The sequence below is a fragment of the Pocillopora verrucosa genome, chromosome 1 (assembly GCF_036669915.1).
Source record: "Pocillopora verrucosa isolate sample1 chromosome 1, ASM3666991v2, whole genome shotgun sequence".
Taxonomy (NCBI): domain Eukaryota; kingdom Metazoa; phylum Cnidaria; class Anthozoa; order Scleractinia; family Pocilloporidae; genus Pocillopora; species Pocillopora verrucosa.
In genome coordinates this window covers 13,053,324-13,066,929 of record NC_089312.1, presented here as the reverse complement: position 1 = coordinate 13,066,929, position 13,606 = coordinate 13,053,324, and the positions used below count along the sequence as shown (strand labels likewise).

Sequence of the window (13,606 nt, the reverse complement as noted above, 5' to 3'; positions counted from 1 at the left end):
GAAGAGAAATTCCATATCTACCAGTCTTAAATGATAAAATTACAATTATAGTTAATCTAATCACAAGAAGATTGACGGCTTAGAAATGTCATCCGCAGTGTCACCGTTATAAGCGGAGACTCTAATTTTTTCCTGATATATTGAAGCTAGTCCTCGTTGTAACAACTTGAGAAGAAAAGAAATTAAAGAAGGATCAACCAAACCAACGACGAGTGTTAGAGAATTTACTTCTAACACAAGCAACCATGTATTATTTTGTTTATCATATAAACACAACAGCCCTTTACTGAGAAGAAAAGCCGACTTCATTAATAAATGAAAATAAATGAACGACAATCCCCGAATATCAATCGTAGAGTGCGTTGGCGCTAACTCTTAAGATGGAAAAATGCGTTGAATCATGATTACAAAAACAACAATGGTCGTAATTTTCAATTTACATAATTCTCATTTATTGACTTTGTCCTTTCAGACAGAAGTCTTAAAGGTAAATGGCCAAAATCGGCCGGTGACAAATCTTCCAGTTGTCGATTTCATTCTCAGCCGAGAGAAATGCTTACACCAAAGCCACTGAATACGTAACTTTCGGTTTTTCTTTTAGTATATGGGTTTTCTACCCCTTCTAGAAAAGTTTGAACCTCACTGTCTGTCAGCAATACGGATTTTTCAGTATTTTAGCCGGCATAATTCGAGGAAGCTCCGAGAAACAACTTGTACTGAGAATCGTGAAGGGTTTGCCGTTCGGTCATCAACCTGACAGAGTGGCACCAAAGGCGAGTGAAGTGTAAGCAGCTGATTGGCTATATCAACGCACGTGAAAAAATACGATATTTTTTCAATTGTGTTATTACGGCTTTTCTCAGGGCCGGAAATCCTTGTATAACACCGCAGTTTATGTGATAAAAACAAATAACGACGAATAGTTGAGAGCATTTAATGACAACAAGCAAGATTTGAAGGTGCTTTTTATTCTATCATTACTTATAAGTGCCACATTATTGTAATACAGCAATATTTAATCTTCCATAGGAAGTACAGAGATCCCTCAAAATCGGGACTGATATCAAACTAATTGTAATGTTGTCCATCCTGGCCTGTAACAAGTAAACAAGGTATCTTCAATAGCAGCTTTGTTTTGCAATATTCCGTAAATCACTCACCAAATCGAGAATATTCGTATTGAAATCGGTCAGAATGAGTTGTGTTCGGAAAACAAAATCCTGAACAGTTGTGGAGCCATGGATCGATGTGACACTTGGAGGTTTGGTTAAAGCAAGTGGTGTCTGTGGTTTGATGTCTGTATTGTTCATCTGCCGGCCTCCTCTTAATCCACTAGTTCTTTTCCCTCTTGAGCCCTGCTGAATATTAAAAAAACGGTGAAATCACGTTTCAGAAGCTGAAGACTTAGGGAGTATATCAATTTCTCAACAAAACATCGACAAAATCGCAATACTTTATCATAATCAAATTCAATACTTGTTTTATCACTCAATTGCTGATTAAAAGACAAACAATAGTGCCATTGATGATTTTAGATATATGACATTCATATATTTGCACTGCGGTGAAGAAACGAAATTAAAAGATCCTCGCAGCTAAGAACACTACTGAACTAGTAGTCGAAAATAGGACCTGAAAAAAAATTCAGGCCCGTACGGGATTTGAACCCATAACCTCTGCGATACCGGTGCAGCGCTCAACCAACTGAGCTAACTAGTTCAGTACTGTTCTTAGCTGCGAGGATCTCTTAATTTCGAATAGTCCCATCATTCCTCCATTTCTATGGGTTTTTAACCCTTACCTTCATTTCGATCAAAATCCTTGGTAAACGTCGCTGCACCAATGCGTTCGCCAGACGTTTTATTCGATTCATTCCCTCCCGCATCATCAACTTCTCACCAAGTTTCAGATGGCTAAGCTGTTTTGTGGAATTCCTCGTTAGTGAGATGAAGGCTTTGACTACACGAATGTTTTCGTCAAGCACTTGCTGCGGCTGAAGAGAAAAGGATAAAAAGTTTATTTTGGGCGACTGAACAAAGTAATCACTATGGGATGATGAAAGGCTAATAAATGTCACACTGGGAAAGGTCTATGTTACTTTTAACCTAAAAACCTCTATATCCATAAAATTGCCCAATAATTACTTTTTGCTTTTTGTAGAATTGAGAAGAACTTTAAAAAAAGGAATTTCCGTTCCTAATACAATGCAACTACATGTTGATAGAGTAAATTATCCGATTTACTCAGTATTGCATTTAAACTGAATGTTTTCCATTAAATTGAGTTATCTCTTAATTAAAGCATAAACTAGAATTGAAAATCTTGATAGATGAGCATAGATACCTTTACGACAGTTTTCCGAGGTGGACCAAATAAATGGGTGTTGCTGGCTTTATAGAGGTTCATTGGCCATCTCGAAGACTGTCAAAGCAGAGGAGATTGATTCAGTAGATTGTTAAAATACAAATAAAGGTCCATAGCTGCAACATTACAGGACTAATAGAGATAATAAAGCTGTTAACGCGTACCATGTTTTTGCCGAGATCAGTGATTATGTCTGATAGTTCGAGAGACTTATGTTGGGCTTCTGACAATTCACGACGAACATTTTGATCTCTTCGGCATGGCCACGTGTGATTCGTCTGATTGACAGGCAAACTAGTACCAATGGAAATGATGACGTACATAACAAAACTACCGATGAAATATCCTGCTTTGAAATCAAGAAAGAAGTGTGATTAGTATGATATTTTTACTTACAGTTTATAATTTTTTACATTTTTTTATTAAGTATTAAGTTGGAGGAACTTACCAATTTTTTTTTAACTATTTCAAATTGTATAATCTAAATCTTATTCTCAAGCCACAGTGCTTTTTTATGTCACAAAACGTAAGAAACGTGAGAAATAAGTTGTCAGTATACAAGTTCTTTAGATGTGCAATTATAGTCATACCTTTCATCCTTATGAACGGTCAAGACTGAACTGTTTAAAGTCGTTCTGAATTGGTTCACGAGAGAACAAGAATAGTATCTTCAGCTCGGTTACAGGCCTTTTATACCCACACAATTGAGTCATGTATCCTACTTTGAGCGCTAACAAGCTGAGAGAGGAAGTTTGAATATCTTTGTTTCTATTTAAAACTGGTAAACCTCTTGATTACCAGCTTTTTTTTATCCATTTCAAACTTCCAGTAAGAGGCATTTCTTTTGTAATGGAGTAAGAATGCACCTTGTAATAAAGTTAATTTTTAAATAGTTGTGTTCCCCCTTGACTTGTTCCGTATTCAGAATAGTGAATGCAGTAGTACCCTACCGCGCATGAAGTGGCATGCATTTGCAAAAGAATCCTTTAGTAATGACACCAAAAGTTTAACGTTGATATTGTTACAGTTATCACCTTTTTTTAATTGAAAAAAAAAATGAAATCTTAAAATATCTTTCCTGGATGGGGTTATGTAACAACTTGCTATGGCTTCAAAGTACTAATCTGGAGAAGAAAGTAGTATGAAATAACTTGAGTGGTGAGGCGTGACGCATAACTTGAACGAAAGTGAACTTAGTGATAAGAGTTTTGTGAAAAGGATTGTGATTTTGCCTGCGGAATGAATACGGTCGATAAATGTTTCAAATCTAAGATGGAAACCTTTATTCTAATAGCCTCAAAGGAAGAGCAGAGAGGGATAGCAAATCAAATCAACAATAGAATGAACATAAATTTTCCAAGAAAGTGACATTCTTTGACCATTCTAAAGATTAATATTCCAGTTCCTCTATACTGTTATGTACCGTTATGGCCTGAAGGAAAGCGCTCTCAGTTAAAATCAAACGGTTTTCAAATCCTTAACATAAAACCTCGTCAAGTTAGACAAGAAAAATCATATGGTGAAGGAAAGATGCCCGCATTTTTTAAAAAATCTGACACTTATAGCGACGAAGAGCTTCCTTGCATCATGATGTTGTGATGTTGCTGTAATGTTTTTGAAGGCTATTTTAAGAAAGTACAGTTAGAAGAGCCCAGCAGGCGTCAGTTGTTGTTGAACTCCGAGTCGTTTGACGTGCCTAGACAATTAAGAACTTTCCCGGAATTCAGACACGCGATTGGGATGATGTCAATCAAATTAAGCCCTGCAGAGCACATAACAAAACCCTCTGTAACGTTGTGTTTTGAAATGATAGTACGACGCTAAAAGCCAGCCTTCAAAGCAGCGTTAAATTTAGTTGAATCAATGTCCAGCACAAACATTAGCTCCCATCTTTTTTATTAACTAAATCGTAGAGCGGTACTCATCCTTTTTTCCTCAATTCATAAGCTCTAAAGAAGTGCAGACTAACGGTTTTGATTTATATTAGCAAAAGCATTTCTTGAACTTGGTAGTTTTGATCTCCTAGTTGTTCAGATATCGAAGTGTAAATTAGAAGATATTAAAGCTTTTTTTTTTTCTTCAAGTACACGGTATAAATAAAGGATGCAAACTGCTTTGATTGATACTCATTACAGATATTTGTGAGGAGACGCAAAACAGTAAGTCACATCAAAAGTATTTATTCTATAAGTTTTAAAATCTGTTTTGAAAATAAAAATTTTACTCTGGATTCAAAGAAGGAATTTAAAAACTTATGAGTGACCTTTATTTATGAGTGACCTCATTTTGGTCTGATGATGATGGTAGTGATGATTGATATCGCCATCATCGAACAAAAGCAAGTAAAAATGATCTAATTTATCTACCCTAAGTATGAGAAAAAGGATTGCTGCAGGAACCGTCTCATAATTTGTGTCAAGGAAACAAAACTTACGATGATTTTGGCGATTCATGGCCGATGATTTGTGAGTGCCTTGGTGTTCCTTTACAACCCGAGTTCGTTGGGGAACCAGTCCTTCGGCTTCTTGGGGACGGTTCATTTGTTTCATACAATTTTTCATCAGTAACATAAAGGTTTTCATTACGCGACAATTTACTCTGAAAATCTTCTTAAGCCTAAAAATTGATAGAAGAAAGTATCTAAAATCGGCTCAATAAACTCTATACCTTTTATGTTGACCTACCTATCTTGACGAAGTTTACTTATTCAGTTAATCAAGTTCATTAGAAAAGCAGCCTCCAATAAACTATCGTAACCATTATATCGTAGGCTATCTTTAAGAATGACAGTAGCGTTTATTGACATACAAAGTAATTCTGAAGGACATAAAAGTAAGTGAGAAACTGCTACATAAGTGTTTACCGTATGTGCTTTTCTATTGAACCTTCCGAGATGTACGATGAAGTCTACATTGGTTTCCTTATAGGGATCTGTTTGCAAATTTCTTTTCTGTGAGGCAAATCAGCATAATTAGAGCAACACCACCTATCGCACAAAAACTGAAAAACGGATCACCGCGAATATCAAAGTGTGTATTATTGTGTTTCGATTGAAAATCCAGACATCTTGACAGTTATGAAATCTATATAATATCGTGCTGCTACCGAGCACGATTCTCCATTCGCCAGAATGAAGTCCCTTTTGCATGGCCATGTCTGGGAAGGACGTGTAACGAGAAAACAGGTCATTACTCTGAAGATACAGCCAAAGGGAAAACTTACTGCAGTGATCACCAGGAAAAAAACTACAACTTCGCAAATGAAAATAAAATACCGAAAATTTGTGTTTACTTGTTCAACTAGGCTGGATGGTTAAACCAAGCAATAGAAGTAAACGAAATTAAAACTAAAAGTAGTAACTGGAATTTTAAAGAAGTAATTAGTTAAAAAATCATGGTTAGTGATGAGATCATTTAAATTCTGTAGTTAAATTATGAATTTGGTATGGAAACCGGAATAGGGAATATTCTTGCCGTCCACCTGCTCCAACAAGAAGATTTCCCGTTATTTCTAATTTTCCAGAATCAATCGCCACTTCTTGTTGTAGCCGTACTACATCAGGACCAAAAAAAAACAATGAAATAGAAAATAGAGAAAAAAATCTTTTAGTTGGCTTGTTTGGTAAAAATCGGACGATAAAAAAGATAACTTTCAAGAAAAACAATACATTCTCTTCAGAGATAGAGCGTTAGATGAAAATTGTTAAACCCTCCAAATACAACAGGTTAGTGGCTTTCAAAAGACGCAAGTAAATTTATTTTGAAGCTACAGCCATGATCTTTTTGAAAAATAAGGGTATAGTTTAGGGCGAAATTGATCCTACTGCGGTCAAAGGCTCCTGCTGTTACAAAAGGATCAACATCTTCAAACAAAGGAGTATGTTTCATCGGACATGCGCCAGATTTGCGTCACCAAGGGAACTGGGAAGTCTATCATTGTCACGCAAGATGCATAACTTTTCTCGGAAATGTTTTTCAAGGAAAAACGATGCACCTGTCTATCTCAGTGCTGAAGGCCAAAATAAGAAAATTTCAAATTTATTTTGTCAGAGGCGTGAACTCAACTCGATTTAAACGTCCAGAGAAAGAGGATTCCCTGGGATGTCAAAGTAAAAGTGTATGACTGTCATCTTAGCACTTTCTTTAAAGAAAGATAGGACAACACTTATCAGTTATTAGCAGTAAACGGTGTTGCAAAGATCTTTTTACAGAGGCTATTTTCTTAGATTGATTTCATTTTGAAGACAAATCTGTGATATTTGTTTAAACTCAAGACCACGAAACAGTTCGGAAGGAAACAAATTATTTCTCTGGGGAGCTCCCGTGGAATATTTTTACAGCTGATGTCCCTTGACATGTCGTGAGGCAAACAAGGAAGCATAGATAGGGGGAATTTTATTATTTGGCAAGGACGAAGTCGGGGAGTTGAGTGGCAGAGGGGAATTTTCCGGTAAGTAGATGACAGAAAACTGATTTACGTGGTTGAAGTCGATGTAGGAGTTTTTGGAACAACAGTATATTCAATTGTGTGTGATATGGAAAAAAAAAACGCGGCGGCGGTTTGTTGATGAAAAAAAAAGCTTCTGTTTCGGAAGCAAACGATTATTCCCGAAGGAACAGACTTCGACTCATATTCTTAATCGGATTTAGCTTGGGCTGATGAAAAGGGCGAATGTTTTGAACTAGAGTCATACACTGGTAACAAAGAGGAATTGAATCAATTCTTTGAATACAAGTTGTCATAAATAAAATCAGATGAAAATATTTGTCCATAGCAGGAAATATTACAAGGCTTCAATGCTGACTCAGTTGCGGATATCTCTCGTCTCTCTCATGTTAATTTCCCGCCGGCTGGACTGAGCGGAAGTCTAGACATGAACAGAAGGGACCAATTTAGGAATGAGATTAACGATCGTTTTACCTCTGATTCTGTAGCAACACAAAAAAATGAGTTTAGACGTAAATAATTAAGAGTGGAAGGGTTACAAGTATAATTTACTTGCCTAGAGAAGTGTGCCTATAACTGTAAATCACGTTAGTCTAGGAACACAACGCTTTCGTTTCATTGTGCCCTTAAAAAGTTTTAACATTAGCATTCAAACTGCGATACCATATTTATGTAATAGGCCAAATGATTTACAACTCGATGATATACATGTAAATTACATCAGTTTGTGATTCAAAAATAGTACCCACTATGCACGATATGGTAAAATACTTATAGTCCCTTCCTATCCCTATTCAGATCATTCCCACCTGAAGGTAGACCCTGTTAACGACAGACACAGGTCTCCATTGAAAGCAATTTGTAATACTATGTTGTTAATCTGAGCCTTACACCTTTCCACTGTCCGACCTGTTATTGATATCGCTGTCAATATTCAAAACCTAACAACCGAAATTTTTTCATAAAAAAAAAACTGCGAACGCAGCTGGAGCCGAGACATTATTAAGGATTTTTGTGTCCATTCGACATTCTTTAGATAACGCTTCTCTTTTAGGTTCAATTTTTTTGTTATTTGCAATCTACTAGATTTGGACCTATTACATTGCAAATAAAACATTAGATATCAATTCTGTAAATTTATTTACTTAGAGGAGAAAACCATACTTAATAAACTGACTTATCATGAGGATTTACGCTCCACAACTCAGCTACGAAGACTATGGTAACTGTAGGCTGTTAGTCTTTGCTACACTTAGTCTTCAGAATCATTTTGAAATCAACATCCACTTCAAGAAGGCTCTAATAAAGACCATTCAAAACCAACGACACACTAAATGCTACGCCATGAATTGTAAGTGAGGTAGAATTCAGGAGTCCTGTTGAGTCCTGGGAAGTGATCTGAGAGGTACGCAAGGATATTACTACTGATACATGGTTTCCACTTATCACAGATCCCACAAGTGCTGTTGCATTCGAGGGAGAGCCCTGTAAGAAAAGATACTCAGTGAAGCCTCCATTTCTTCAGTTTCTTCAAGACATTCCTTTCAGGACATAGGAAGGTGAATTGGAATTAGGCCCAAGCCCGGAATTTGTCTAGCGTTAAGGTCGGTGGACTTCCTTTTCCGTATAATTTGGCTCATGGAAGTTTTAACCTCAGCACTGATCACACATGTATATCGTCAAAATCTGTTGCACTTAAGAGTCTGAGCCAATGATATAGAGAAAGGTATTGGTCAGCTTCCTCGTTGTTTTGATGTCCGTCAATTTGATGCCAAAAGTACATCAGTATAAGGGTTGTAGCCAATACTTCTCAAACTACATCATCAGCAAATAAAAAGACGCTGATTAATATCAGCGAGCCCACAATAATCCATTAATACTGGTCAGAGGATTCTTTAGCGCAACAGCTGTCACTTTAACATCGCAGTTAAGCGATTGCATTGCAGGCTTATTAAATTTAGGACAAAATCTTACCACATTTAGGAATTTATTACATTTAGGCCTTCAACAGATGCTTCACCGGTAACTTTGATCGAGGCTGGCTTATATGGTGCTTAAGGTAATAACGTTCCCAAGGTGGAAATATCCTGAGGAGTAACAGACTCAGTACCGTTCTCAACCATAGGGGGTACATGTTAAAGCGTTAACATCTCCCAATCGAGAGAGGGGATACTTGTCAGTCCAAGCTGTGATGCATGAGCATTCAGTTTTGTATTCTTGAAATTTAATGTAGTTATAATAATTTGTGAAAATCGAATGGCGTAGTCGGTCGAGGTCGTATTGGATTCACTTGATAAGAAAGTTAAGACAGAACACGAAAACTTCATCTTGGTCCCTTGTTTTTTATCCTGTATGTTAATGATTTGAACAATGCTTCCCTGCTTGAAAGAAGCGCTAAAATTTCCTTTAAAACATGTGTAACAACATTTTCACCTCGTTACATATCCACATCTTCCACTTAAAAGAGAGCCCTGCTCATCTTACCGTGCGTGTCGATGTTCTGGATGTCAGATAGGCCAAACATCGTAATGATACAACCAGAAAACCAGTGGACCTTCGCCAATGGCGGTGGAGTGCAGAGAATCTCGAACATCGTGCAAATCCCGAAGACGATTGGCGGGCACAGACGTATTTTTCAGCATGACCAAAAGCGACACAAGAAAGGAGAAGGTGACAAAGTTAATAGGATGACCAGCAAAAAGGCCCCCTTCTCAGCAGCTTTTCATTTTTCTTTAAATAAGAAGCCAGATGAAAATCGGTAATCAGAAGTCTTATCTACAAAATACCAAGCTAAGTTAGCATTTCTAGTTTCCAGGTATCTGCTCATACACATATCAATTTGAGCTCATCAGAGCTTCTGATAGTGCACAAATTAAACTCTTCATCAAAATAAATAGAACATAAACTAAAATTAATTTATAATCATGACTAATTTAATCAGGACTGTTTCTCAGTTGTAAATTTTCGTTAACTCGGCTTTGACGATTGTATATTTGATGTAAATCGTTCAAGTTTTCATCCTTATCTACTCATTCAACTCAAGAAAGAAGAGAACAAAAACACTTCCAAATTTGTCTGTGCGAACTCATTACAGCCCTCATCAGCGTTGCATTTCAACTAACAAGGGTTAATAAGGTGTCAAGGTTCACCGACAACACTTAAAAGCCAAACGAGCTGGGTAACCCGAAAACCTAAAAACGTTCTGCAATTTTCTGTAGCGATACTACACACCAAAACGTCTAACACGATCTATGCTTTGAATTATTGTTAGTTCAGTACCATGTGCCATCTTGAGTTATGTACTGATCGTGAGTTTAGTAAACTACAGTATATATACCGTTCGGATGTTTGTTGACGGAATTGTCACTTATTCTTCATTACAAATTACCACGAAACGCTGTGTATCTAAGGCTTGATTCCAATTCTACGCATCATACATAAAAAAAAGCTATTAAATAGGTTCAGAATAGCCAAACGGTGGAGCAATATTCCATATCATAGTTTACTTCCCCAGGGCACTAGATATCTCAGTTTGTAGCCTCGTGGAGATCCTCGCCACAGACGTCGACATATATTGAAACGCAACGCTTCGTAGTAAATGTTACACTATTAATTATATACAGGAAAAGATTACTCAGTTCTGATTGGTTAAGATTAGAGCAGTTTTCAGGTAATTCAATGCAGAAGAGGGTTAATTCAGTGCAAAGAAGTAACAAACCAGACATTCTGCTTGGTCAATAATCAAAGAAACTCACCGATAGCCAATCAAATGCGAACTTTGGATGTCACTACATTTGGATACGCTGAAAATTTGCGAGCGAAACAATGGCCGGCGTTGTAAGTAGTGTTTCTTTCGCCACCACAACAGCAATAAAGCGGCTGAAAAGCAGCTCTAACAACGAGAAAGCTTTAAAAAGCACTGCTTTTTAGTTTTCGGTTTGGAAAGAAGGGAATTGCCAAGGAAATCAAAAATTACGAGCCGACCCAGCTTAACACTTTGCTCAAGCGATCCTACCCGTGGTTAAACCTCGCAAACTACGATTCCATTTCATCGAAAGTGATTCGGTCACAGACTGAACAATTCCTTGAACTGTTTAGCCGGACTTTGAACTTTTTTGCGCCTTAAAGATGTAAAAATATCATTGTATATTATTGTTTTGATCGTTCGCGGTTGTTTTGACCGAACGCACGATGTCACTTGCATGGTTTAAATAAATTATTTTTGCACTTAATGCGCGCTTTGCTTCTGCATAATTATGATAAGCTATCTCTTATTTATTTCATGTACATTTTAATACGTAATCACATGAGTTTTCTCGCGCAATCTGGAAAAAAAGGCACTTGTACATTTTTTGGCCCGTAGGGCTCGTGCAATTTTGTTAGTCTATGAAAAAATTTACTCGTGCCTATTTATTCCAAATTCCACTCGAAATTATGTGATTACCTATAATTGTAGGATTTTTACCGTCCGAAAGACAGATCAACAAACAATACAGCATTCTTGTAAGTCCTATACTTCTGTGATTTTCATTGAATTATGCCACAATTGTTACAATAAGCTGTAATCGGCTCCTGTGTTTTTTTTTTATTCTAAGGACACAAGATCTTTGTTACTTTCACAAGGTCCACTTGCATTACGACAATTTCAGTGTAAAAATCTTCCAGCATAGCGGATGCTTTCACAGCAACTCCATAAAGTGTTATGGCCGAGGGTGCAGCTGTTGTTGGGGTCTGGACAACAATCGGAACACCATTAACTGAGTTGAGAGATGAGTTACTGACAGCGGTCGTGCTGGGGCGAAGACTTGATGTTTGCGGCTGGCCAGGCTTCAAAAAAGAAGGAAACAGTTTGGTTTACATTAAACTCAATGCAACTTCATATTCTTAGCACTGAAAGATTTAGTCGTGCAAACAGCATACTACAAGAACAGAAAACCGGGAATCCGAGCGAACATTTTGCTCGACAAGTCTTCATCTTCACAGAGTGGACAGGCCCGCTATCTGCAAGTAATTCCTTAATACATAATTTTAACCAAGATTTTAATTGTCATACCTTCAATGCATTTTGAATCGCCCGAACAAAAATCATTGTATTTTCAACTTTCCACCTAATTTCCTGAAGCTGATGCGTTACATCTCTAGCCACTGAGAAAGCGCTGAGTTGCCTTTTCAACGTTCTTATGAGTGGCAGGAACACTTTCAAAATACGGTAGTTCACTTCTAAAGTGCTTTGAGGCTGCAAAGGAAAAACACTGAAATTAGAATTGTTGAACAGAGGCCAAGCTCCGGAAGGGGATAGCCTCTCGCTATGAAATTTTTCCCAATATCTCCAGGCACCAGGGACTGAAGATCAGCCGTCTGCGGGGTTTGCCTTCCCTTAATGTGTTCTGAAGATTTAAGAATGATAAAAATGCTACCATCCATCACTTCGTATCTGTGTCTCACCATTGTTTCATTTTCCGGTTTTTTATTCCCTGTCTCCGATATTATTGTGATTTTTCCCTCGCCATGTAAGAAGAAAAACGAAATGTTTCAAATGAAAACCTCGGAGAAAAAAGTCGATCTAAATTTCATGATGCAAAACCAGAATTTGGTTAGTGGCGAGTCTCGAGGGAAAGGGTACATGGTTTACACAAATAAGAAACAGGTGACTGAAAGTGAGCATCGTTTCACTGGCAAAGAAGTAAATGAGTATGATATGTCTCTCACCGTAGTTTTCTTCGTAGCTTGTAATTGTTGGATAGGTGTAACTATTGACTCTACGGAAGCCACCTGGAAGTTGTCATTTACCCATCTTTTTTCCTACAATTGAGGCAGGACAGTAAAATGTTACAAAAAATGGTCAATTTAAAATTTTTTTCACTTTGGTACTTATCCCCTTTTTGTAGAAATAGCGAAGGCTGTCCCTTTACAACCCTTTTTAAACAGTTAAGAAGAACGCGTTCGTGGTACTCCAGTCCTCTAGAAGTCTAGAACTCAAAGAAGAAGATTTCCCGTCCATTCCTAACTTGCCTCCCAGCCCTTAGCACCAAAATCTTTAATGCTGCTCTATCCAAACGGGAAGAGAACTTGATTTTCCTTATTTTCGATTCCATTGGATAGACTTAAATGACTCCATGGTGCGTTAGAACCTTTTTTATTATATTGAAGATATCTTTCATTGGTTCCTTCGGCTTATTGTGTTTGCTAATATCATGCATAAGGGAGAGATGAAAATTGCACCATTATTGATCCTTAATGAAATATCAATTGCAGAGATCTTAAGTAAAGATGCTTACAATCGTTTCTTTTGTCTTGAATACATCTACGCTCAACTCTAGCAGCATTGGAAGCAATTTGTTCAGTTTAGTCTTCGTTTTCGTATCGAACTGGCATCTCTTCTTAGTTATTGCCGTACACGTTGTTATCAAGAAGGGAAAAAAAGCAAGCCAAACTATAAAAAAAGAGTAGATGAAACGATTAAGCAAGTTGTCAATAGATACCAATAGATTATTAACTGTCTATTTTATATTTTATATACTTGGTCGACTTTGTCTATAATTTGTGTGATCGTCGCCACGGAAAATATGCTTGATCTTGATTAATAAATTTTTGACCGGCAAGTAATTCCACAAAACGTCGTGTTTTCGCATCAACAAGTTTCTTTCCTTTAGTATCAGATTTCCACTTCCGAACCAGAATCAAGGTAGAACTAAAAACAGTATATTAAGATGATACCTCGATAACATTTCGAAAACTTACCTTTCATCGTTTGAGGGTATAAGCCTTGGCAAAAACTTTAATAGTTAACTCTATT

The 13,606-nt window shown here is 37.1% G+C and overlaps 1 protein-coding gene across 1 annotated transcript; it reads right to left on the bottom strand.

Moving 5' to 3' along the window:
* Positions 1–60: 60 nt before the first annotated feature.
* Positions 61–13,558, bottom strand: LOC131796108 (uncharacterized). Its single transcript, XM_059113744.2, has 8 exons — positions 13,552–13,558; positions 13,089–13,243; positions 12,520–12,612; positions 11,864–12,046; positions 11,425–11,637; positions 1,802–1,993; positions 1,161–1,355; positions 61–165 (listed from the first exon to the last, which is right to left on the bottom strand). The coding sequence occupies exons 1-8, from the start codon at positions 13,556–13,558 to the stop codon at positions 61–63; spliced, it is 1,143 nt and encodes a 380-aa protein (XP_058969727.2).
* Between the last annotated feature and the right edge of the window lie 48 nt (positions 13,559–13,606).

What these genes read in the sequence shown, in the direction of transcription:
- LOC131796108 (XM_059113744.2), bottom strand. An exon ending in TCAAGACAAAAGAAACGATT is followed by an intron (nt 12,613 to 13,088) that starts GTAAGCATCTTT and finishes CCTCAATTGTAG; the next exon opens with GAAAAAAGATGGGTAAATGA. An exon ending in GGATTTTGATCGAAATGAAG is followed by an intron (nt 1,356 to 1,801) that starts GTAAGGGTTAAA and finishes AATATTCAGCAG; the next exon opens with GGCTCAAGAGGGAAAAGAAC.